The sequence below is a fragment of the Heliangelus exortis genome, chromosome 3 (genome assembly GCF_036169615.1).
Source record: "Heliangelus exortis chromosome 3, bHelExo1.hap1, whole genome shotgun sequence".
Taxonomy (NCBI): domain Eukaryota; kingdom Metazoa; phylum Chordata; class Aves; order Apodiformes; family Trochilidae; genus Heliangelus; species Heliangelus exortis.
Window position 1 is genome coordinate 82,390,867 of NC_092424.1, and position 23,885 is coordinate 82,414,751.

The 23,885-nt window shown below is 40.0% G+C and overlaps 1 protein-coding gene across 3 annotated transcripts in view; it reads right to left on the minus strand.

Moving 5' to 3' along the window:
* Window positions 1-12,483: 12,483 nt before the first annotated feature.
* Window positions 12,484-23,885, minus strand: part of TTK (TTK protein kinase) — a 35,973-nt gene continuing 24,571 nt past the window's right edge. For all 3 annotated transcript variants that reach the window (XM_071741490.1, XM_071741488.1, XM_071741489.1), the window contains 9 exons: window positions 23,787-23,879; window positions 18,265-18,422; window positions 18,022-18,173; window positions 16,686-16,810; window positions 16,294-16,374; window positions 15,085-15,261; window positions 14,268-14,358; window positions 13,926-14,023; window positions 12,484-12,736 (listed from right to left, as the gene is read on the minus strand). In XM_071741490.1, the coding sequence (XP_071597591.1) occupies window positions 12,647-12,736; window positions 13,926-14,023; window positions 14,268-14,358; window positions 15,085-15,261; window positions 16,294-16,374; window positions 16,686-16,810; window positions 18,022-18,173; window positions 18,265-18,422; window positions 23,787-23,879 (1,065 nt within the window). In that variant the 3' untranslated portion in view covers window positions 12,484-12,646. The remainder of the gene's footprint in view (window positions 12,737-13,925; window positions 14,024-14,267; window positions 14,359-15,084; window positions 15,262-16,293; window positions 16,375-16,685; window positions 16,811-18,021; window positions 18,174-18,264; window positions 18,423-23,786; window positions 23,880-23,885) is intronic.

Genomic DNA, 23,885 nt, shown 5'->3' on the forward strand with positions numbered 1-23,885 from the left:
CCCATAAGTCTCTCTCCCTTATTCTCTCTCCTTTCTTTATCAGGGAGGAGAGAGAGATTGATAGAGAGCATCTGTCACTCGGTTTAATTGCCGGGCCAGCGTTAAACCATGACACAGCTCTTCTACCAACTCCAGTATCAATTTGAAACTGACTGGGCAGTGATGTATTGCTCTAGAACATCAATGATAACAACATACCCCAGGATGGTACCTGACAAGGTATGAGGAGAATGAGGAGAAAATCACCTCACTTGTCAACACTGCTTTGTTCCTACCCTGACACTTTCAGCCAGTTGAACAGCCACAAAGGAAGCAAACCTGCACTCTGGCTGCCACTGCTACAGATCAGATTTTGATACAGTCACAACACATATTAAAAGCTGACAGCAATTAATGCAAGGACAATGCAGCCATTACAGCAGGAATGCAACATTAAGCAATTAAAAGATGGTATCGTGATCAGGGAAAGTAGTTGCCCCAGCTGAAACGACCTTCCCAGGGCAGATTTGTGGTCATGCCATACCAGGAGGGTGAGGAGGGCACTGATTTATTGTCTTGCCTCAGACCAAGCTCCTCAGGTTTCCATTTCCTTTCTGACCACATCTGCCACCCTGGGCAGTTGCAGGATGCTGTCCAGAGACCACAGGGCTAACCCAAAGATTAACTATCAAATATCATATGTTATACCCTTAGAGGATGCTAGCATCCTCAAAAAAGCAGGGGAAAAAGAAATGTTCCAGAGATACCATGGAGAATGACATTTCTATTTACAAAATAGCCCCTAAAACTATAGAAACAAAAAACAGTTGGTTCCACTTTAAAAAAGGATAGAAGATCCTAAGAAAGGATGCAAGATTTTCTTTTAAAAATAACACATGATCATAGATTAAAACACAATGCCTGGACAAATAAAAAAAAAGTAGATCTAAAATTATGGCTTATGATTTTTAAAATCTGAAACAGCGTGGATTCCAGACGTAAAAATTTTGAGAACCCTCAAAGGCAGAACAGTCACCAAATCTGAGGATGATGTTACATAGCTCCATCATTTTGGAATTGGAAGGGCATCTTCATTTGCATCCAAGGGAAGGCACAGATTGCCATCTCCAAGGCATCACTGCATCCTTGCCCAAGGTCATTGACCTTCATGTTTCAAGATTACCATGATTTTTAAAAAGGCAAAAACAGGTGCTGAACTATACAACAGTAATTAGCTTGATCTCAAGAGTATGACTATATTTAAGGGAAAAATTATGTAATGATGACATAGAAAGTGATACAAAACATAGCCTGGGTTTATTAATGATAAATTAGACCCAAATAAAGGATTTCTTTCCTCACAACAGTCAGGAGGTCAGGATGCATTCCATATATTCTCACATAGAGCTTTGGTACAGAAACTTCTCATTGGTTGAAATGAGGGAAAAGTGAACTGCTAAGACAAATGACAATATACAGTACTAATGATGGTCTTGCTCATCACATGAACTTGGATGTCATCCTGCTGCCCAGAAAGAAATCAGAAGCCTGATGATTTTGGTGCAAAGTAAGACCAGTTTCAGTAGGCTAAAAATAGGCTTTTTGAGGTCCTTCAAAGTTTAACGATCACAGTATTTTCATTAATGAGAAAACCAGTACTCTAACTAAACTGATTATTACTTCTGCCTTCATCATTCTAAGTTCAAGACCAGTAATTCAGGTGTAGGTAGGTATGAATAAAAAGTTGCAGTAAATTCAATCATGCAAAGAGCAGGTCAACCACCTAGAACCAAAGGCAAAGCATTTCACCTGTGTGCTGGGGTAGAAGGGGCAGGGGGAAAGAAAAGAAAGAAAAAAAGTTCCATAGTAGTCATCATTGCTTAAGCCAACAAAAAGGATACATGCTTGGGACTGTACTCAGAAAAGTTTTCCCTGAAAAGATAAATCAGTGCTAATATTTCTCTCTACAAGGCACCTAATAAACGTCTGAAATAATGTTATTTTCAATTCAGCTTCTCTGAATGTGAGCAACCAGGATGTGTGACAGTGCAAAGATGGGTTCCTAGGTGGGTCAGGAAAAATCTGTGCAGAAAAGCCTGACTCACCTCACACCAAGCAGAAGGAAGACTGGGAGGAAGCAGGAGGTCACTAGACAGTTTCTCACCCCCCAGAGAGGCTCTTGACACCTCATCAGGCTGATCTGTGGAGACACAGAAACTCCCTGTTTCTGGTTGGACTTTTGTTTTGTTGTGTGCCTTTTTTTTAAATTGGATCCACTCACCCCAGGAACTCCAGTATGTTTTTGCTACAGAAGGAAGTGGATGCTTCATCTAGTCTTGTGTTAATATCTTCATCTTTCTGCCTGTCTTAGGGAAAATCTTTATTATTAGGCTATGATGTTCTAAGAGATGTTTATTGATGAAAATCAATTAACTTCTATGATACCATATCGTAATATTGATTTCAAGCTGCTATTATAATTGCAAAATTAAGAGAGAAAGATGTGATATTTTGATTAATAAGAACAAGCAAGTCTCCGCTTGTAATGATTCATTTACTGTGAGAAGGAGAGGTGAATAATCTGTTATGGAAAATGTGCTTGGATGCACTAGCTTTGGACACACCACTCATGTATTAGCAATGTTTACAGATTAACTCATTACACAACAACCCTTTATGTGCATCCCCTCTGGGAACACCTAGGTTTAGACAGTCAAAAGCAGCATGTCCAATATCCAGGAGCTTCTTTTTCACTGGTCTTCCACAAACCCTGAACCTTCCTGAACTTTAATATCCTTCACCATTAAATCTTGCTGAAGGGGCAGGATTTAATGCTCTGGTATAATCACAGACCACAGAGTGAACAATGAATGCTGTGGAGCACCTTATTTTCCCACAGGCTTACTCCAGATCCTGAAAGGACTTAAAACTCCAGGACACGGAGGAACTGTGGCAGGACTCTACCCAAATGATACCAGGGACCTGACAAAAAAGCAACTCAGAAGAATGACAGGAACCCTGTGAACTCCTTGAACTGGCATTTCCCCATGAAACCACCACTGGAAAACTTCCAGATACTGCCCTAACGCAGGGAATAAGGACATGCATGTACCAAAATGTGAGGCAAGGTGCTGTGGGAAGGCTGAGCACACAGGGAACTGTGCAAAGGAAGGGCTAGTTAAACAAGTTTTGCAGGACTGGTTATAGACCTGCCCATGGAGAAAAAAAAACCACCAATGTGCCAAAGTGGTTATTGGAAGATCTCCACCTTCACTGACCTAAGCAGCCAGCAGGAATTGCTGCTGGCATTATCAGCAGGCTATGTGCAAAATGTCACCTGGTGCCAACTATGTCAGTATGTGATTGCAAGCTGTCAAGAAAGTTACAGCACATATGTAGGACATAAAGGTAAACCCCTAAGATCAAACTTCAAGACCAAACCTTAATAAGCAGACCTGAATCCTGCTCCTACCACCAAGTGCTGTAACTGACTACTCAGCCTCTTGCTTTCCTACTGCCTTGCTCCCAGCTTGCATCCAAGCCTTTCCCGCTATCCTAAGCTTCCAAGTGATTTTCTGAGGCAGAGCATATGATCTCAGCAGGGAAGCTACAGTGAAGTTACAGAACCTGCACGACTACTTGAGTCAGTGGCTGAGGTAGAAGGCAAAAGGTGGGATGCCAGATAACGTTGCACAGATACCACGAAGCCATTGCCAATACACAAAATACCTGCTAAAACATGATTGCTTTTCAGTTGACTCTGATGTATCCAATAAAATACATTTGAATGCTGATTGTGAAAACTGTCATGTTGACAGGCAGGGAGATTGAGATCAGGTATCTAGTACCTAAAGAAATCAAACCATAGGACTGTAGTTATGGCATCTGACTGTTGCCACAGTGGGTCAGAGCAAGAGGTGGTGTGGTCTGGTATCCTTTTCCAACACAAACACTTTCAGCAAGGTAAGCGATTCAATCTCTGGCAAAACATCCCAGACGCTTGGGATCAGAGGTTTAAAGGGAATTCCCAAGCCAGAGATTACATCCACACCATTTACATTCAAGGAGGTTAGGATAATCCTTGGCACTGAATACATCTAAACCTCTTTTTGATCACACTTCCACTTCCACATTATCCCCCACTAGCTTCATTTCAAATGTCATCACATTTTGCATACTAATACCCCAGCATCTTCCTTTCACCTGTTTGAAAATTATTGATCATTTCATCAGCTCCCAGCCCTATGCAACACTGATTTCTCCCCTCCAGTACCTGCCAGAGTCACAGTTTCTTGAGTGAATCATACAGCTTGCTGTCTTATTTGGAAGTTTTTCTATCTCTTTATATACCTTCAGTGTTCCTCCCCATACCCCCTAGTTTTACTAGATGTTCTCAAGGACTGCAGACAACACTCAAGACAACATTAATATAGTTGCACATCAGTATTTTTTTTTCCTTTCCTTTCCCAATAGTTAGAATTCTAATTGGCTTCCTCATACAGGTGTTTCCTGAGACCTACACATAATGCAGAAGAACCTTCCCCAAATCTCTCTCCAAAGCCTCCTTGTGTTGTAGGCATATTAGGATACTTTCCTTTCATGTGAGTTCCTTTTTGTGCTGTCAGTTTTAGACTTTCCTCTGCCTTTTCATCAACACATGAGGTTATTCTGTTTTCCCACAGGAAAGTTTTATTTTTCTGATTACTCCTGTACCCCCCCCCCCAAAAAAAAAAATCAATCTACTATTTAACTCTAAGATCACTTGGAAATGTGCATTACCACAGCTCCCTGACCCATCTTACTGTTAACCTTCCTTAGGTGGGAACAACACTCTACTTATTCCCTAGCTTTCTCCAACCCATTCACCATTGAGATTTTTCTTCTTTGTCTTGGCATATTTCCGTCTCTTATGAGCTGCCAAAGGGCCCTGCATTAGTAGCTTAGTGCCATTGTATGATGCTCATGCTCACAGACTCAGTGGAAAAACTATGTACATTTTAAAGCAGTATTTCTCTGAAAAAGATTCTCTTGACAGTTCATATTCACTCATGTATCCCCTCATTTGTTTTCTAATGGATTTCCTGCCTTTGATTTATGTATTATGGAAGTCAAACTTGGCAGTCCAATTTACAAGCTCCAATGTTCTTGAAGATCAATATTGTATTTACTACTTTCTACTTGTGTTCCTAAGGCCAGTTTAAAAATCACACACTACAATGGCCAGGCACAGCTATTGCAAACTATTTTGCACTCCTTCAGTCAAAACCACCTGGACTTAGAGAGCTGTTAGGTAGAGTTTGAGTATTTTCCAATGTCTTACAAAACAAGGCTCTGACATGAAAACTTCTGAGCTCCTCTGCTCTGAACACTGATGCAGGTAGCTTACCTTGCTTTTCCATCACAGACTTCTCTTCCCAGAGAAGATGAGAAGCAAGAGCAGCAATGGGAACATTCTCTAAGTCAAAGCAAACAACGGGCCAAAAGCCAGGATTTCTTCAAATCTTCACCTGCTCTCCCTGAAACAAATTCTTTGTCCATATTTGTGTTGCCCAGGACACACCACCATGGTTAGGAAACATCTTTACCTCTGCAGTGCTAGACCTTTGCTAAGCCCCAAGATCAGAATGAGACTGAGGCAGACATTCACCTCTGAGTCTGGTACCCGAGTCCTGCTCGAGGCTCAAGACTCCTTCTTGTACTGATGTACTGTATTGTTGGAGAGTACTTTCACCTGTAAAACTCACTGAAGCACTACAGTGCCATAACAACCACCATTGCTGGCTTGTCAGAAAGGAGCACCCAGCTGCTTTTTACCCAAGCCATCATGAATTTGGGGATCCTGCCTAAGCACCTGAGTTCCTTGAAGGGCCCAGGTCACGAGGTGTGTCCAAATCACATGTAGCAGAGGCAGCCACCGAAGTTCTGGTTTGCATCAGAGCACAAATGCTACCACACTCACCAACAAAGTGAAACAGAGAGGTGCAGGCCTTCCCCTGCCTAAGGGGCAGATTTTGGGGGATGGCACAGGAGCCCTTCTGCCACACAGCAGCTGCTGTGGTGCCCAACGCTCTTCAGCCACCATGGAGGGGACATCACTGCCTTCTGCTGCACAGAACTGTGCATCCATAAATCTGATGCCCATTGTATGAACATCTGAAGGCTGTGTAAATGACATTTTACACACACCCCTCAAAGAATTCCAAAGCGTGATGTCACTCAGCACTAGGAACATCAAGACCTCTATCCTCTCTAGTCATTGAAAGCAACCAGTGTTGTAAAGCTTCAAACAGCTTTCTGCCAAACAATAAGCAGATGAGACAAGACTCAAAAATCCTTTATCCAAAACCACTCGAAGCAAGTGTCAATGCCAAGAATCTAGTTCACGCTTCCTAAGTACAATTAATTGTATTTTTAATTGGTTTTCAACAGCTATGAACAATAGGAAAAACACCTGAGATAGAAAAAAAACCATGTAACAAGCAGGTATTCAAACTTTACCACATAACATGCACATTTAAGTGAGTACAGAGACCAGCCAGAAATCTTTACAATACTGGAAGAGTCAAGTCCAGTGGGCTGATGCTGTTTAATCACTGACCTTTTCGTTGGTGTTTATTAAAGGTTCAAAACCAGTGGCACCACTAGTCCTCATTATGTTAGTCATCCCTTTCATTGCAAAAGCTGCCAGATTTTAGCAATTCATCTGATTAAAGCTGGCATCTTGGAATTGCATCACTGTTTAGCTGAGGATATTCCACCTGCCAAAGGCAGAAATTGAGGTGAAGAGTCAGATTTTTATCATGTTTCATTTCAGCAACTCCCATGAAAGTGTATGGGCAGTCAGTACAAAGACTCATTCTGTTTCTATACAGGTGTACACCCCTATATCCTACAAGTAATCACACTCCATTCTTTAAAGCCTTTATCTTGAAAGAAGATTTATCTCTTAATTACTTTATGTAGATCAGTGAGCAAACAAGAGCATACTCCACAAGCTCACTGACAGACAGACAGGATTTGTGCTCTTGGCAGGGGGGCACAGATAACTGAGTTGTGAGACATTTATGCACTGAGCAGGAAGGGAATACTTCTGTATTACCCATTTATACTTACCTGAAACTGGAGGTGTCTTAGCCATGAAAGTCTAACTTGAAAGTAGTATTTGTTTCATCCTTGCTACTGAGAACTTATGCAAACTGAGGATGCAGCCAGGCAATAGAAGAGTGGAGACAACAGGAAGGAAGCAGAAGTTTGCTTTCAGCTCTTACTTTATCTCTGGTGCCATAACTGACATCTGCAAAGATTATCCTGTGATCCTTGCTGAGAAGGTCAGGGGTAAGCTTACCTTCAGAGGTTTAACTTCAACTGTTTAATTTTTAATTTGATACCTATCACTACTCACAGAATTAGTTATCTGTTTAGCATGAAACCACTATGAGGTGCTTAAAAAGAATGGAAATCTCAAGGAAGAGCCAAAATAGAGTGAAAATTTAACCACATACCTTCAAGACTAATTCCCACCCTGCTCTGTACTCTCTGCTGTTAAGGATTTAACCATTCCCTTCCCACCCAGCCACATGTTCAGCAGCAGGAGCATCTTCATAAAAGTCAGCAGAAGCAGGGCATCTGACTCCTTCAAGGCCACAGGCATAGACTCATCTCCTGATTCTTGGACAGGTGTCCTAAGAACATAGAATTATGCAAGAGAACAGACTCTCTTTCTTGGATTTGCCAAGGACTCTATTCTGGGTGTTGGCACCCCAAAGCAGACTACAGGAGCAGAGCCTTCAAAACTTAAAGCCCATTAAAGTCTTTGAATTCTAACCAGACATGCAGCAGTTCAGGCTGAGTAATGCTGTACCCATCCATAAATAAGAATGGAAGGCACCCTTCTGTAGTTAGGCTTTTCTCAGTGTTAGCTGCTGAGTTTTGAGCTACAGTATTACATTTAAAAGTTGTAAGTTTCCAAACGAATTTTTTGGAACAAGAAAAGAATTACTAAAGGGAACTTACAGAAGTTCTTGTTTACATTTCTTTTCTTCATGTAGTTGTGTTATCACAATATTAGCAATACAGCATTATAGTACACACATACCCAATACAGGTGATTACAGACAAAATATGATCTGGTTTAGTCAGTCATCTTCTCATTTTATAGATACACAACATCCTGAACTGTGGCCTTGAGGGTGAAAGTAATGAGCGATGGGCATTTCACAATCTTGAGAAAGCTTCAGATAGCAACCTCTGTTACCCAACATTTAAAACTGGTATTTTCTGTCCTTTTTAAGTTACTCATCCATGGCTATTCTGTACTTCACACACATTAAGATCCCAACAGAATCTGAAAAGGGAGATGGGTTGTCTCTGAAAAGCAAAAAAAAAAAACAAACCCCAGTCCCAAAACATAATAGGACTGGATTGAGGATTAGTAAGAGGCAGCTGCCAATGTAAGCAGATACCTTGTAGCAGAGAAAGAATATGAATCAACTGCTTATTTGCAATGGAAAAAAATATATTTAAAAGGGATGACTGATAACCCCCTGGTTCTTATCAGCCCCAGTCCTCTCTCATAAGCTCCCTCTCATGCCAGTTATGGTTTCCTGTGGGCTCTTCAGCAGTCATGGAATGAGAGAAAAGATTGGTAAACCTTACACTACAACAGTGAAGATAACATATGCAGCACTGCTTTTTCAGCACACTCAGTGCTAACCAGAGAAGCAAAACAGTGAAAGTTAGAAATTGTAACAGTAAAATAATTATGCAGAGTATTTCAAGATCTGAAACCTAGACAAGTAGCTGGGAGAGGTCAATAATAATTCTTCATGGCAAGGTGTTTCTGCAGAGTAAAGATTTTTTGCACAGTTTTTCCTCTAAAGAGCCCGACACTTTTCCCCTCTCTCCAGAGAAAGCTGGAGATAGGACTTCAGTTCCCACATAAGCAGTTTCCCAAACTGCTTAGAACACGAAGGTGTTAGCATTTTTTCTTTAGATGTAGCTTCAATTTTAACACTTATATAACAATTAACATATGTATTCATTATGCCTGAAATACCACTGAACTTCCATAGGAGCACTGAAATCTGTTTTAAGAAGGAAAATCAGTAACAACAGGGCCATTACAGGGAGCAAATTTTAATTTTTTTTCTCTAGAAGCATGGGATAGCCCCTCTCATTCCCACAGATGACAGACTCCACAATCTGTTTCACATAACAGCAAAGTTTATGATTCCAAGTTTGCCCTTAAAAGAGATGTCCCTACATGTGTCCCATCACCAAAGTGAGCACATGTTCTCTGCCCCCTGCTGCAGCCTTCCTCCCAGAGGAGTTCTCATTCCCAATCACTTTCCCTGTGTACTCCAGGGAATCTCTGTTAACCTGAAACAAAGGAGGGAGGGTGCAGAACAGACATAGGAACACCACACCCCAGAATAATTAATGTTCTCCTGCAAACATTGGCTCTGGCACAGCAGGATATGAACAAATGGCATATGAAGGTGCTGAGGGCTTAAGAGTTTTGAAACACAGATTATGCAGAGGCCTGATAAAATGACAAATACTATTCCTCATTAAAGAAGTTATTTTAAAATTCAGTTTTTTTAATTGTTTTGCTGCTTTGAATATGAAGGAATTAGGAACAAAAAGTTGTTTACCTTACAAGGTCTTCTTATCAGCAAGCTCTGAAAACCTCATTTAAAAAAACAAAACAACTGAAGTTTGAGTAACTGGGTTTCATATATCATTTGAGAGCAAAGCATGTGATATTAATCCTATTCATTCTTCAGTTCTTATACAGAGCTATAAAATCATAAAAAAACTGGTAAGTCATTGTCAAGAAAGACAGCAAGAACACATTCAAATAAGGTCCCTAATCCAGTATTGTTGGAGATTGGTTTTACAGCAACTCACTGTCTTTTCTTTGCTACTAACTTCAGATCAAGATATTATGATGATGGTGCTATGAAGTGTTACCAGTAAAGCTACTACTCAGCAGCTCAGCATGCAAGCATAGGAAAAGGTTGTGTTGTGAACTGAAGAACCCATGCAAAGTACAGCTGTCACTCTGCATCTGGATCACTGCAGAAAGAGCTGCATTTTCCAGGGATAAAAGGTAAGAGATGTGCTTCAACTCAAGCAGTCAGTAAAGAGTGATCCCCCCCAATAAGCACTAAGTAGAATGGAGCATGCAGTACAATGTGCCTGCTCCTGTAGGACAGCTTACATGGACAAAGAGAAGACAAAGGTATTCCAGCCCTGCTAATACACCTCGCAAAGGCAGTGGGAATTCCCCTTTTCTAGGGTAAAACAAAGTTTGAGAACAATATCCACACCCTCAGGACAAACAACTACCCAGTTTTTTGTTATTCTCAGGGTCACTTGTAAGACTTGGCTGGACTCCAGCTGCATCATCCCAAGGCAACAAGATGTGTTGCCTTAAGTAAGACTCCAGCAGGAAAAATGACCATTTCCTACCCCACCACCCCCAGACAGCTTACATCGTTCCAGACACTTGATTTATGCTTCAGTATTTGGATACATAAATTAAAATTTCTTTCAGGTAGTACAACCTCACAGTTTAAACTAATCTACCTCCTTTTTTCAGTGGCTTTATGGAAACTTCACAGTACTGCTACAGGTTTAGGTTAACAGGTAACCACCATACCACTCAAGATTTTTGATCCTCCAAATATTTCAAGAATCATGGAAAAGATAGCTACAGAAATCAACAGGTAGAAAGTCAGTGAAACCTAATCTTCCAAAATTAAAGAAAAACCAAAAAAAAATACACCACCAAAAAACTAAATCCTGTGAATCCAGGCAATCTGAAGAGGAAATACTAAGAGAGCAAAAAGTGAGTGTTTAAATAGATGCGTACAATGAAAGACAAACCTCCCTCTAAATTTGGCCTTTGTGAATGAAGCATTACATCTTTTTTCCAGTATGAGAATTTAAAACACAAAATACAAAATCTATCACAGAGACTTTAAAATATTTCAGTGCTCTTCCGAAGCTAAGAAAACATGAACTCTGAAATCTAGCATGCAGGAATTCCCAAGGAAAGCTTCCCTAGTGCTGATCTTCAACTTTTTCCATCACTGATGAATTCATACGGCACATTCTTAATTCATGCAGATAAAGAAGAGTCACTTCAATAATGTAGTTGGGATCTTTACATGAAGGACAATTATGAAGGAAAGGCAAAACAGACAAATTAAAAATATTTCATCAAGTTAGAGAGCTAACAATCTCCATGTTTTTGAAGGTATCCATGTTTCATAACAGCTGAAGATCTTTTTTTTAAATTTAAAATTATTAGGTATTGTTCAACATCTTTCAGTAATTTAAGCAACTTTAAACTAAATAAACTTGCACCAGAAATTTAACTCAGTTAAAACCAAACCTGATCAACTCCCTAATTATGTAAAAAACAGTCCTGATACACTCTGGGCCCCCCAGTTTAGGAAGGATATCGAGGTCCTGGAGCAGGTCCAAAGGAGGGCAACCAGGCTGGTGAAGGGACTCGAGCACAGATCCTATGAGGAGAGGCTGAGGGAGCTGGGGCTGTTCAGCCTGGAGAAGAGGAGGCTCAGGGGAGACCTCATCACTCTCTACAACTCCCTGAAAGGAGGGGGTAGCCAGGGGGGGGGGGTTGGTCTCTTTTCCCAGGCAACTCTCAGCAAGACAAGAGGGCACGGTCTCAAGTTGTGCCGGGGGAGGTTTAGGTTGGACATTAGAAAGAATTTCTTTACTGAGAGGGTGATCAGACATTGGAATGGGCTGCCCAGGGAAGTGGTGGATTCTCCATCCCTAGAGATATTTAAAAAGAGACTGGATGTGGCACTCAGTGCCATGGTCTGGTAACTGCAGCGGTAGTGGATCAAGGGTTGGACTTGATGATCTCTGAGGTCCCTTCCAACCCAGCCAATTCTATGATTCTATGATTCAGAACATTTTTAGAGAGTGCTTAGTATTAATGCTTTTAAAAATTATTATTGATGAATGTCCATGGTTTTTCTATTACGCATATTTGATTTATAGTAGCATTTTTCATAGAACAAAAGCCATTTTATTCATATATCTCTTCAAAACCATACTCATGCTTCCATCATGTCATTTAACCATAGCAACAGCTCAAAAAGTGTTGACATTTACAGGTATCTACCAGCACTGTAACTGATCATTTAGATAAACAGTGTTTATTTTCTTATGATCAAACCTGGACACAAGAAGCATTTATTGGCACATAATATTGAGCACAAATATTTGGGTTCATATCACAGGAGAAATTTCAAGAGATATTTGCATGTTTTCATGTACACCAACTGACATTTTAGGAACATTTTTTGTTTTAACTTCAGGGAGAGAAAAGAGCTTGAAAAATCTTATACGACTTTTTGTACTCCAAACACTGTAGTTCTTTGTAAGTAATGAACACTATAATCACCAACTAGCAATTTTCATTCTTCAGTCCAAGTGGTATACAAAGAGTGAAAAAGCCCACAGTGAAAAAGCAATTAAAATATTTTTAATGATCTGCAAGCATTATCAGAAGACACAAAGAACATTTTAAAATATGAACTTTGTTGAGTGTCCTTTTTAAAAGCTAGCAGCACAAAATATTTTTTGAACAGACCAGAATCTCTGTTGCATCCTGAACAGTAGTACATCATTTTGTTGTCCATGATTTTTGACTCCCAAGTTTTGCAAATGCTGATACATCAAGACTCTTACCACTGTTGCACTGTTCGTATAAAGTCTGAAAGTGAATAAAACCAGAAGTACTCAGGTGAATGCAGTTGCATCACATGTGAATTCACAACTATATCTGTATAACAAACATTACTACTTCAAATAAATCATCACATACTGAAATATTCCAAAGTTCATACTAAAATTTCTCTCTCAAATCAGCAAATAAAGATCCATTGAAAACAATATAGTTGTACCAGTAGTAATGCAATAGTGCTGACAAGAAAACATACACTGACTTAGCAGCATGAGCAAAACACAGAGCTTCACAACCTGACAGAGAACAAATTACCAAGATTTAAAACCAAGTTTAATCCATTAGTGGTCTCTGATGTGAAAACACCAGAATGGAAGAGAGAGGTACTTAAAATATCAGGGTGAGCATGAGATGAGGTTATTGCCTATGAGACAGGAAAATCAGTGGCCACCAATATAATCACATCATAATATTGTTAAAAGGATAATCTCTTGTCCACCCCCCAATTTTAAAAAAATCAGGTATGACAAGAAAAGTGCAGAAAAACTTCCTTAGATTTACTTCAAGGATACTGAATTTGCTCTCCCTCCTCTGAAAGAAGCTTTGCATTCCATCTCAACTTGCTACATCTTTGACCACCATTACCTCTTCTGAGACAGACAGAAAGAACAGAATTGGTGAAGAGTTACTGAGGTCTTTCAGGCAGTAAACTGAGCTTGAATCAATACCTCAATGCACAGGGACTAATTCTGCACATAATGCATTAACAGTTCAGCAAACTCCAGGAAGTAAGAACAGCTGCAATCCAAAAGCTTGCACACTTGACAGACCAATTTAGATAATTTGCCCATAGTGATGGTTCTTAATTAGAAGACTACTACAGGTTTTGAGTAGCTTAAAAGCAAAGTAGCACAATGAAAAACTATTTTAGAGAGGAGAAACTGGAGCAGCAGGGGATTTGGAAATAAAGACTACAGGTATAGTGGGAGGTGAAAAGGAAAGAAAAATCTAAAATCAAGACTACCATCATCCTTTCAACCCTTCCCATTCAGAAGAATACAGGGAGATTTTGCACACTTGAAAACAAAAACACTGCAATCAATGTTATACTTTTTCCATCTGTGTTTACAGCTTTGACAGTTATCCTTCCAGCTACCAAACATTTTAACATTTGTCTGCAAGATCTGCCATCCAAAATAAAAGAATGAAATTTACTTACCCTAGCAGCTCTTGAAATAGAATTGGGAGAATTCAAGCCCACAAGCTGGCCCAGGATACGTTTCATTTCCTCTGTTGTTCCTTTTGAATTTGGAACACCTGCAGTTAATTTATAAATATGCTAAAGCTGTATAGAACTATGCATAAATACCAGTGCAGTTTTGTAAGAGGTATACAAAATCAGTTTTGAAACTACAGACTCAAGAATTAAAATACAGATGGACACCAAAAAAAAATACATACTGTTACACCAGCAAGAGAAAGTACATACAGGAGTAAAGCATTTTGTTTTCTTAAACAAAATTATGAATACTATTTAGTGAAGATTTTAAAACAACTGTACCTGTTTGACAATTACTTTGAATTTGAACATAGGGATGTACCAGCAACTCCGAAACAGATATTCTTTGTTTAGGATTTCTTATTAAACAGCGCTGCAAGTGAAAAAAGAAAAGGAACAGTGCTTTGTCTAAAAATAAAGAATTTTCCTAAAAATTAACACTGAGAACATTTTAAAGACCCCGTAGATGCACATCAGAAAACTTTACAGATCAACTGCATGCTCCAAAAAACACAACACAAAAATTCAACAACAGGCTAACCTCCTTACCTGTGGTAACAATTATCTTCAGAGTAAAGCTTGGTAAACTGTTTTACTCCAGAAACAACACTGGAAGAGGTGAAGCCCAGATCCTACAATTTGCTTTTATTTAAAATGATACAAAATGTCACTGAGATTTGAAAGTTAAGAAAGTGCTTCCGGATTTTCAGGTTTGTTACCTGGCTAAGCAACAAAATTAGGGCTTGGGTTAAAGCACAAGTTTCAAAAGCAGGTAAATATGTAGGGTAAGTGAAATATGAAAGGGATGGCGAGTACAAAGTCTACTGTACTTGCTTTGGGTTGGTAAGGCAAAGGAGTTAAGCCAGATTGCCTTAAATATTGTTTCTTTACTACTGAGTGGAAATTAACTTGTACTATGGGAACTATATCAAGTAGATCTAGGTTCATTTAAGTCTTTGGAGTAAGGCCTGTAATGTATGTAGCAGGAAGCATTTATTTGACAAAAAAGTCTCTTAAGCACAAGTCAGCTTAAGAAAATATGCTTTAAATAAAGAAGCTGTCATTATTTGAATCAAAAGTAATCTTAAGGGAGAGTTACCTTTAGCACGTCTTGAAGATCCTTCTCAGCAATATCTGGAAATTCTATTTCATAACTAGGATCAACAATGGCATGCAGTTTATTTATTGGATTTGTTATATGTTGAAATGGAGTCCTTCCATATGTCATACAGTACAAAATGCATCCCAATGACCACACATCACTTTTGGGACTTATCTAATACAAAAATAAAAAAAATAAAATCAGTCCTCAATTAAGAAACTGTCCCTTCAGTCAATTTATCATATAACTGTACACTCATTTCACTTGAGTGTGAAATTACCCTAACTTTGCATCGGATAACAGATCTTAGTAACTATGATTCAAGATTACCAACAGCATGCTATTATCTCCTAAGACAGTGGCTTAATTCAGTAATGTTCTGTAAGAAAGCTATTAATTATCTTTGAAAATCAACTTATTTGAACAAAATAAAATTAACCTCAGTGCTTAACAAGTTTAACAGTCTAATTTTGGACTTATGAGTAAATACAAACAAAAGCATACTAAATCAATTCAGTTCAGAAAGCAGTAAGACATCATAGCTAAATTCCCATAGTAGGAAACCATAGTTAATTCCTCTGGGTTTAGAGGATTCAGATCCAGATTTCAATCATCACACCTGGGCTGTTCTTTACAGGAGTTTCTCCTTCCCCTGTTGAAGCTGAAGCACTTTAAGAAAAGGACCTAAGGCTAGGAGGGTAGGGGAGAGGAGAGGAGTAGGGAAAGAGACACACAAAGAGGCTGACCCCCAGCACAGTGTTTAGATTTTTTGCTTAGAAAAGATGAGCTCCAGATCAAGTCAGCACTTTGCGTGCAATTTTTGAAAAAGGTAAAACTTTTTAAAGGTAAAAAATGTCATCCTTAGTGAAAGAAATCCATCTATAAAATATTCTGTTCTGTGTATAAAAAGACAATCTTGTGTTTCACTATAGTCATACTTCAGCTGTCAAAAGTCACAACCTTTGACTATTTATATGCACATACATAGAATATTTTTAATACCTTTCCACAAAACTTTGTACCCCTTTGCTGAAGCTTAACTGCCAAAATGAAATTGCTTTCCTGCACTACTTGGTCTTTAAGTAGACATAGTAACAAACACTGGTATAGATTTGAAAGCAATTTTTCTTCCTTTTAAAAAAAAATTGCTAAGTCAGATTTATTTATGTATTTATGAAGGCAACAGGAGAAAAAAGATCACATTACCTTCGATCGAGATTTCCCATTTTCTCCATAGGAAGACATATCTTTTATTGCTTCAGGTGGCATATAATTCATTGTGCCAACCTAGTCATAAAAATGTAAAAATATTCCTTTGAGTGAAGCATGCACTTGATTTATCTCACTTGTTAGTGTTATATTCTTGTCTCAAAACACTAGAAAGTATCTTGAAAAATTGTTTCTATTATAGCTGAAGGCCACTACTTTCCCTTTAAACAAAAACATCTAAAAATTATATATATGAATATGTATACACGTAAAACTATCCAGCATAAAATTTCAGCATTCACTGAAGTTACTACAGTAATAAACATAATCAGCAAGCACTATAGCACTTTACAGAAAAGTGTACATAGTTTTTTCCAGAGGCATTTTACCTGAGAATCTTTAATGATGCTTGTCACATCTGGCTGCATTTGGTTTGCAATGCCAAAGTCAATTAGCTTTAACATTCCATCAACTATTAGAAAGTTCGCTGGTTTCAGATCACTGTGAATAATGCCTGTAAAACAGTTTAAAATCAATCCAAGTGCAGTATGGAGGTTTTATTGTTCAACTCCCGTAAGTCTTGCACAAAGGAAAGGTACAGATCAGCTTTAACTGGCCAAAACAAAATTCTTCTTTGCAGATTTGATTAAAATGTTTCTATTTCTTTTTAAACAGTTAAAACTTGCACGAGTTTATAGTTGGAATCATTGTATGTTCAAATCTGCAGTCACACCACAATAGCTCTAAGAGACTTCAGTTACATAGTTGCAGGCCCTGCTTCTGTTTGTGCACACTGCCATACTAAACTGCTGTTCTGGATCATTTCAATGGCCTGTCCACTCCTGTAGCTTCCTCTTAAATAATTAGCTACACAGGTACTTAAATTAGAAGAATTACATTGCTTAATCTGGTAGGTTTTTGCTACCTAATTTCAGAGGTACCGTTCATCAAGGGTTACATGAATGACCTCTTGAAAACGCTACTCACATCACAGAATCATGATTTATTATGGATTTGATTATCTATATAATAAACCAATCTTTATATATTGCAAAACACCATTTCATCAGGCAGCATATGTAGCCTTTGTTTTAGTAGATTTTGCTTTCTTTATATATTATTGAATGTTCCAGTGTTCTTATGTTGTGATGAGGTCATGCTCTCTGCTATGCTAGGTCTCTCCACTTTTTTTTTTTCTTAAACAGAAAAAGGATCCACATCTGCTCTCTCCTTTATGTTCTCCAATCAAAAAGAATATAAATGCATGCACTTCAGTTACATGGAGAGAGATGAAAGGAAGGCCTAAGAACTGTCAGAAAAAGCTGAAACACTATGGCAAAGTAAAGAAGATAGAGATACATAAAAGCTGCCATTAGTGTCAAAGCTTCTTTGGAGATGGTAAGTGGCTGAAATTTAAATCTAAAGCAGAACAAACAGCACTGGGAGTATAAAATCTAGTCTAATACAGAACATGTTATTTTCTGGCTGTTGCAAGGAAATAGCATTATACAAGTGATCCTTGGAGATCCCTGGGATTATCAAAGGATGTCTCTCTGGAGCAAAATTTATTCGTTTCACTGTTTTTTTCACAATATAGTAAATACTCACTTTTGAAGATCCCTACACTTACACCAAAACTAAGAGCAGCATCACCTCCAAAATTAAAACATTCATATTATCACTGCCATATAACCTACACAAATACCTAGAATTATTTAAGAATACCATATTCATGGATTGTGTGAACAGCTTCCAGCATATTTTTCCAATAGCTCTTTCTTTCCAGCGGATCAATGGTTTTTTTCTTTTTGAGCCAGCTATTGAGATCAATATTTCCACACTCCATTACCATGTAGATATGATGATCAGTAATTTCACTAAAAATAAATAAATATACTTATGTTAAATTTTAAGGCAACTTCTTTATATCAAAAAGATCTTAGTTTAATAAAATTAGTGTTTACTCACTAGCCATAAAGGCGGATGATCTTATCACTGTGTTGCTGCAGTTTACTCAAATGAGCAATTTCATTCTTATAGCTCTCAACAGTCTGTTGATCAGCTTCCTCTAGATTCACATATTTGACAGCATACAGCTGCTTCTTTTCATTCAGTACTTGAAACACCTGCAAAACAGTATCAGTTAACTTCATTCAAAATTGATTCAAATTTACTAGTCTTTCATCTCACCAGCCAGAATTTCAAAGAAATAAAATGTACCTATTCAAAGGGAAGAAGCAACACTGAATTAATAGTTTATACAAGTCATCATGAAGAAAAATTAAGAAGCCATCACTTACAACAGAAACAACCCTGTCAGAAACCATTGTTTCTGACATTCAGTACCACATATTTACTAGATTTGATCACAAGTCTGAACTACTTCTAAGATAAAAATGCAAAATAACCTCTCACAGATATATCAAAGAATGCCATATAACATCTCCCAAACACCCATTTTGTGACATTAAGATGATTTGGGGGTTAGACTGTTGGAGAGTTTTTAGAAGAAAATGGACATGTGAGCAATCCTGACTATTTAGCTTTAGCCAGAGTGAGCTAAGGGCCTCGAGGCCCAGCTGCAAGATTACTAAAGGATCAGCTACGTGCAAAAGATAAAAGTAAAAGTTGGCAGCAAAGAAGAATAACAGGATGGGAAAGCATTGCATAGACATCACATAGAGTTGTATTTAACCAGTTAGATAGTGCCCTGTGGCATATGAAGAATGTGTTGTACCAATCAGCAATATGCTTATATTATGTTATCAGCCTGACTGTGTATAAAAGGGCTACTGCTGTCCTCAATAAACGGCAATACTTTGATTATATTAATCTGTGTGTTGTCCATTGCGCTCTTCCCAACAAATGGCGGCCGAACAGGGACACTGAATTGCTGGTGGTTGCTTCACGCGACGGTTTATCTGGATGCCCAGAAACATGGACAGAAGTTGGCCCTGGCTGGCAGCCACAGCAGGAGCTGGAAGTGAGCGGGCCGCTCAACCCGTAAGGTAGGCACTGCAAACCTGAGGCAAATGCAGACAGAGGCGGCAGTACCATTACTAGGTAGTATCTGCGTGTCGTCCACTGCACTCTTCCCAACAAACGGTGCCCAAACAGGGACTCTGAATTGCTGCTGGTTGCATCACGTGATGGTTTATCTGGATGCCCGGAAATGTGGACAGAAGTTGGCCCTGGCTGACAGCCGCGGCAGGAGCTGGAAGTGAGCAGGCCGCTCAACCCATAAGGTAGGCACTGCAAACCTGAGGCAAATGCAGAGGCAGCAGTACCGTTACCAGGTAGTATCTGCGTGTTGTCCAGAAATGGCGCCCAAACAGGGACTCTGAATTGCTGCTGGTTGCGTCACATGATGGTTTATCTGGATGCCCAGAAACATGGACAGGAGTTGGCCCTGCCTGGCAGCCGCAGCAGGAGCTGGAAGTGAGCGGGCCACTCACCCCCGTAAGGTAGGCACTGCAAACCTAAGGTAAATGCAGACAGAGGCGGCACTGCCGTTACCAGGTAGTATACTCTCTGAGAGAGGGATTCCTAGTAATCCGAAACAGATCCAGGAGCTGTGCTTTAACCATATTGGTGTTTGCCGCAGTCTCCATTTTTGTGCTCTTCCTGGCGAATCGTCAGGAAACGCGGACGGGAGTTGGCCCTGCCTGGCAATCGCAGCAGGAGCTGGCAGTGAGCTGGCCGCTCCCCCCGTAAGGTAGGCACTGCAAACCTGAGGGAAATGGAGACAGAGGCGGCAGTGCCGTTACCAGGTAGTATTGTCTCCAAGAGAGGGATACATTACAAGAGTGGCAGTCTGAAACAGCTGCTACAGTGGGCTAAAGAGAGAGCCCTGACCCCCAATGTCAGTATAGCTTTTGAGCTGGAAACATGGGAAGAAATTGGGAAGTCCCTATGGCATGAAGTTAGCAAAGGATCTAAGGAGGCTGGAGAATTAGCCATGTTATGGAGACTGATTCGAGACACATTAGAAGAGATGAGAGGGCAGCAGCAGCTTCAGTGTTCGCTGCCTTAACACCTGATCTACCAGTACCAACGAATGCTCAATATATGGACTCGACCTCTAAACAGTTATTTGAGACACCTAAAATACCCCCACCAGCACCCGCGGGGGCTATACTGATTCAAGCTCAGCCAACTGTGCCGTTTGACCCTGTGGTTCTGCCGAAAAGTAAAAATGGGACAGAGAAGCAAAACCAAAAGCGACCAAAAACACCACCGCCAGAATCGTCAGAGGACCCAGAGGGAGAGAAGCCAGAGAACAGGGGCGAGGAATCTCAGGATGCAGACACCCCACACCCCACTCCCCCTCGCACCCGCCTGCTGCAGCTCCCGGTCGCTCTGCCACCGCTGCCGCTCCCTCCCCCCCCACCTCCACCACCTGATTTATCTTCTCGACCACCGTTGCCATTAATTTATCCTCCGCTTCCCCTGTCCACACCGGCAATGCCCCCTATAGAGCAACTACCAGAGGAAGAGCTGGGACTCAGAGACAAGCAACTAAGGAAACTGCTGAAGAAACAAAGAACTGGAGACTGAGGATGAGTATACCCCTGAAAAAAAAAAACCCTAGTTTTTGCTCCGGGGAACATCCCGAACAACCCAGAGGCACTAATTTTACCTCCTGATCCATTCCCTATTCCTGCTTCTACTTCCCTTATCCCTTTAACACCCACTGGTCCAACTCTTACAGATCCAACATGGGGAGGGTGGTGCGGGTGGTAGGGGAAGTGGAAGTGTGGATCCAGTAACTAAATGAAGGGAATTATTTGAAATGCTATGGTTGAAGGAGAAATGGTTCCCAACATGGGTCCAATGGCTTTTCCAGTGATTGTGGGACCAGGAGGAGGAGGTCAATGGGTTGCATTAGATTGGAAAATGATAAAAGAAGCCCAAGCTGCCATTATGCAGTATGGTTTGAAATCGTCATTTACTCAATCTCTTTTGCAATATATTTTTACTGCTCAATTGTTGATGCCATGACACAAAAATGGTCATTAATACTCTTAACTCCTTCTCAACAATTGCAATTTCATCATAAATGGCAAATGCTGTGTGAAAATGCAGCTGTGATTCCTAGAGAGAACACCAACGTATTATACGGAGTGCAAGTACAAATGTTACTGGGTGCTGCTCCTTTTGTATGTGCAGATTTGCAGGCGCGGTTTCAAACTGAAGGGTTACAACTTTCACAAGAATTGGCGTATAAAGCTTTGCAAACTGTGCATGATCCTGCACAAGCAAGCCCCTCTTTTACAAATATTAAACAGGGGGGGAGCAGAACCATATTCAAAATTTGTGGATTGCTTATATTCAGCGATTACATCACATCCTGATTTGTCAGAAGAGATGATAAAATTTTTGGATATGTTAGCATATGGCAATGCTAATGAAAAAACTAAACACGCATTAGGACTACTCCCAAAAAGTGCTACAACAGCTCAATTGTTGGAAGCTTCTGAGCAAATGCTAGAAGCAGATACAGCTGCTTCAGAACCATCATTGTAATATGGTCCTCAATATTGATGTATACAGTCACTATATTAATCTGCATGTTGTCCACTGTGCTCTTCCCAACAGTTAGACCACATGATTTGGAGATTAAAGAAGAGGAGTCTGAAAGCACTTGAGTGTGTTCGGTTTTAAGATGAGAAGACTACTGAGAATCTTATTGCCAGCTTCAGCTATATAAAAGGAAGGTATGAGAAAAGGTAGATAAGTCTTGAATCAAAGTATTAGAGGCAAGACATAGCTTGACATGGCAAGACACTAGAGGCAAGATACAGCAGAATCCAATCAGATTATTAAGAGACTATTTTCATCATCATATAGTCCACCATGGGACCAGGCTATTCAGAGAGGCTGCAAGACCTGCATCCTGGTGATACTCAAAACTCAACTAAGAGACCATGAGCAACTTGCTCTCTTGTGGCCTGCTTTAAGCAGACCATTGGGCCAAGTGACATGCAGGGGTCCCTTCCATCCTACCTCACTCTAGGACTGTCTGCTGCCAATGCAGGAAGATTTTCTTCCCAGAGGTCCCTGCTGACTGGAAGCTAGTCAATGTTATTCCAATTTAAGAGAAGGATGTCAGGGAAGACCCAGGAAACTAAATACCTAACCTCGGTTCTTGAAAAATTAAAGAGATCATACTGGGTACTATTGAAAGACATTTAAAGGACAATGCAACAATGAGGCACAAAGTGTAGGTTCTATTCAACCAGTTTGATAGCCTTCTATAAGGTCACCCAGGAAGTGAATGAAGCAAAGGAGGTGGATGTGTTTTTTCTAGATTTTAGTAAGGCTTTTGATACTGTCTCTCACAGCATTCTTCTGTACAAGTTGTCCAGCTACAAGACTAACAGGTTCATGGTGCACTGGGGAAGAAATGGCTGAAGGGAAGAGCTCAGAGCATTGTAGTGAACAGAACTACACCTGGCTGGAGACCAGTCACCAGCAGTGTTCATCAGGGTTCAATTCTAGAGCCAGTCCTATTCAATGCACTTATCAGCAATCTGGATGCTGGAACTGAATGCATCATCCACAAATATGCTGACGATACCAAACTGGGAGGTGCTGTTGAGCCTCTTGAGGGAAAAAAGGCCTTGCAGAGGGATCTAAATAGATTGGAGCATGGGGCAACAATTAGTGAAATTTAACAAGCCCAAATACTGAATTCTGCACCTGCAAGAGAGTAACACCAGGCACAAGTATAAATTCAGAGAGGAGAGGCTGGAGAGCAGCCCTGCAGAAAGGAATCTGATCAACACTGGGTTCAATGAGTTAGCCCTGGCACCCAAGATAGACAACTGCAACCTGGGGTATATTAAATACAGTGCAACCAGAAGGAGCAATTATCCAAATATCCCAGTGTATTCAGCCTTGGTGTGGCTCCACTTTGGGTACCTTGTGTATAGTTTTGGGGCCCACAATTTAAGAAGGGCATCAAGGCACTGGAATGCAGGGAGGGCATCAAAGCTGATGCATCCTGGTTTGAGAGGACCAGGACAGAAAAAAAATGCCTGGGTTTAACTTTTGGTCAGCCCTGAAGTGGTTAGGCAGTTGGACTGCATGATCATTGTAGGCTCCTTCCAACTGAAATATTCTATTATATTTTGTAATTTACTACTCTCTGGATTAAAAAATATCATGTAAGATTTGCAACTTTTAAAAACAATTTCACATCTCTTATGACACACTCAAACAGTTTCTTCTATCATTAGAAGACATGCATCATGATTGCTCAGTAACACTTTGGTTCTGTCAGTTCCTGCATATGCAATCATGAAACCTAAATAAAAACTAGGCACAAAGGCTGAAATATACCACACTTGTTCAGAATTTCTGTTTACTGCTATTCTTTACTTCAACATACCCTCCATCCAGTGACTGTTTTCACTTTTTCTCCACTAAAATGAACAGTACTATGCTTAACAGCACATCCTTTAATAACTGACAAAAGAGCATCTTACCTTACTTGAGCCTCCACTACCTATTTGCTTTAATATTGTATAAACTTTTCCTTTGATGGCAAGACATTCATGTGAAGGTATAGAAGATGGAACCTGCGT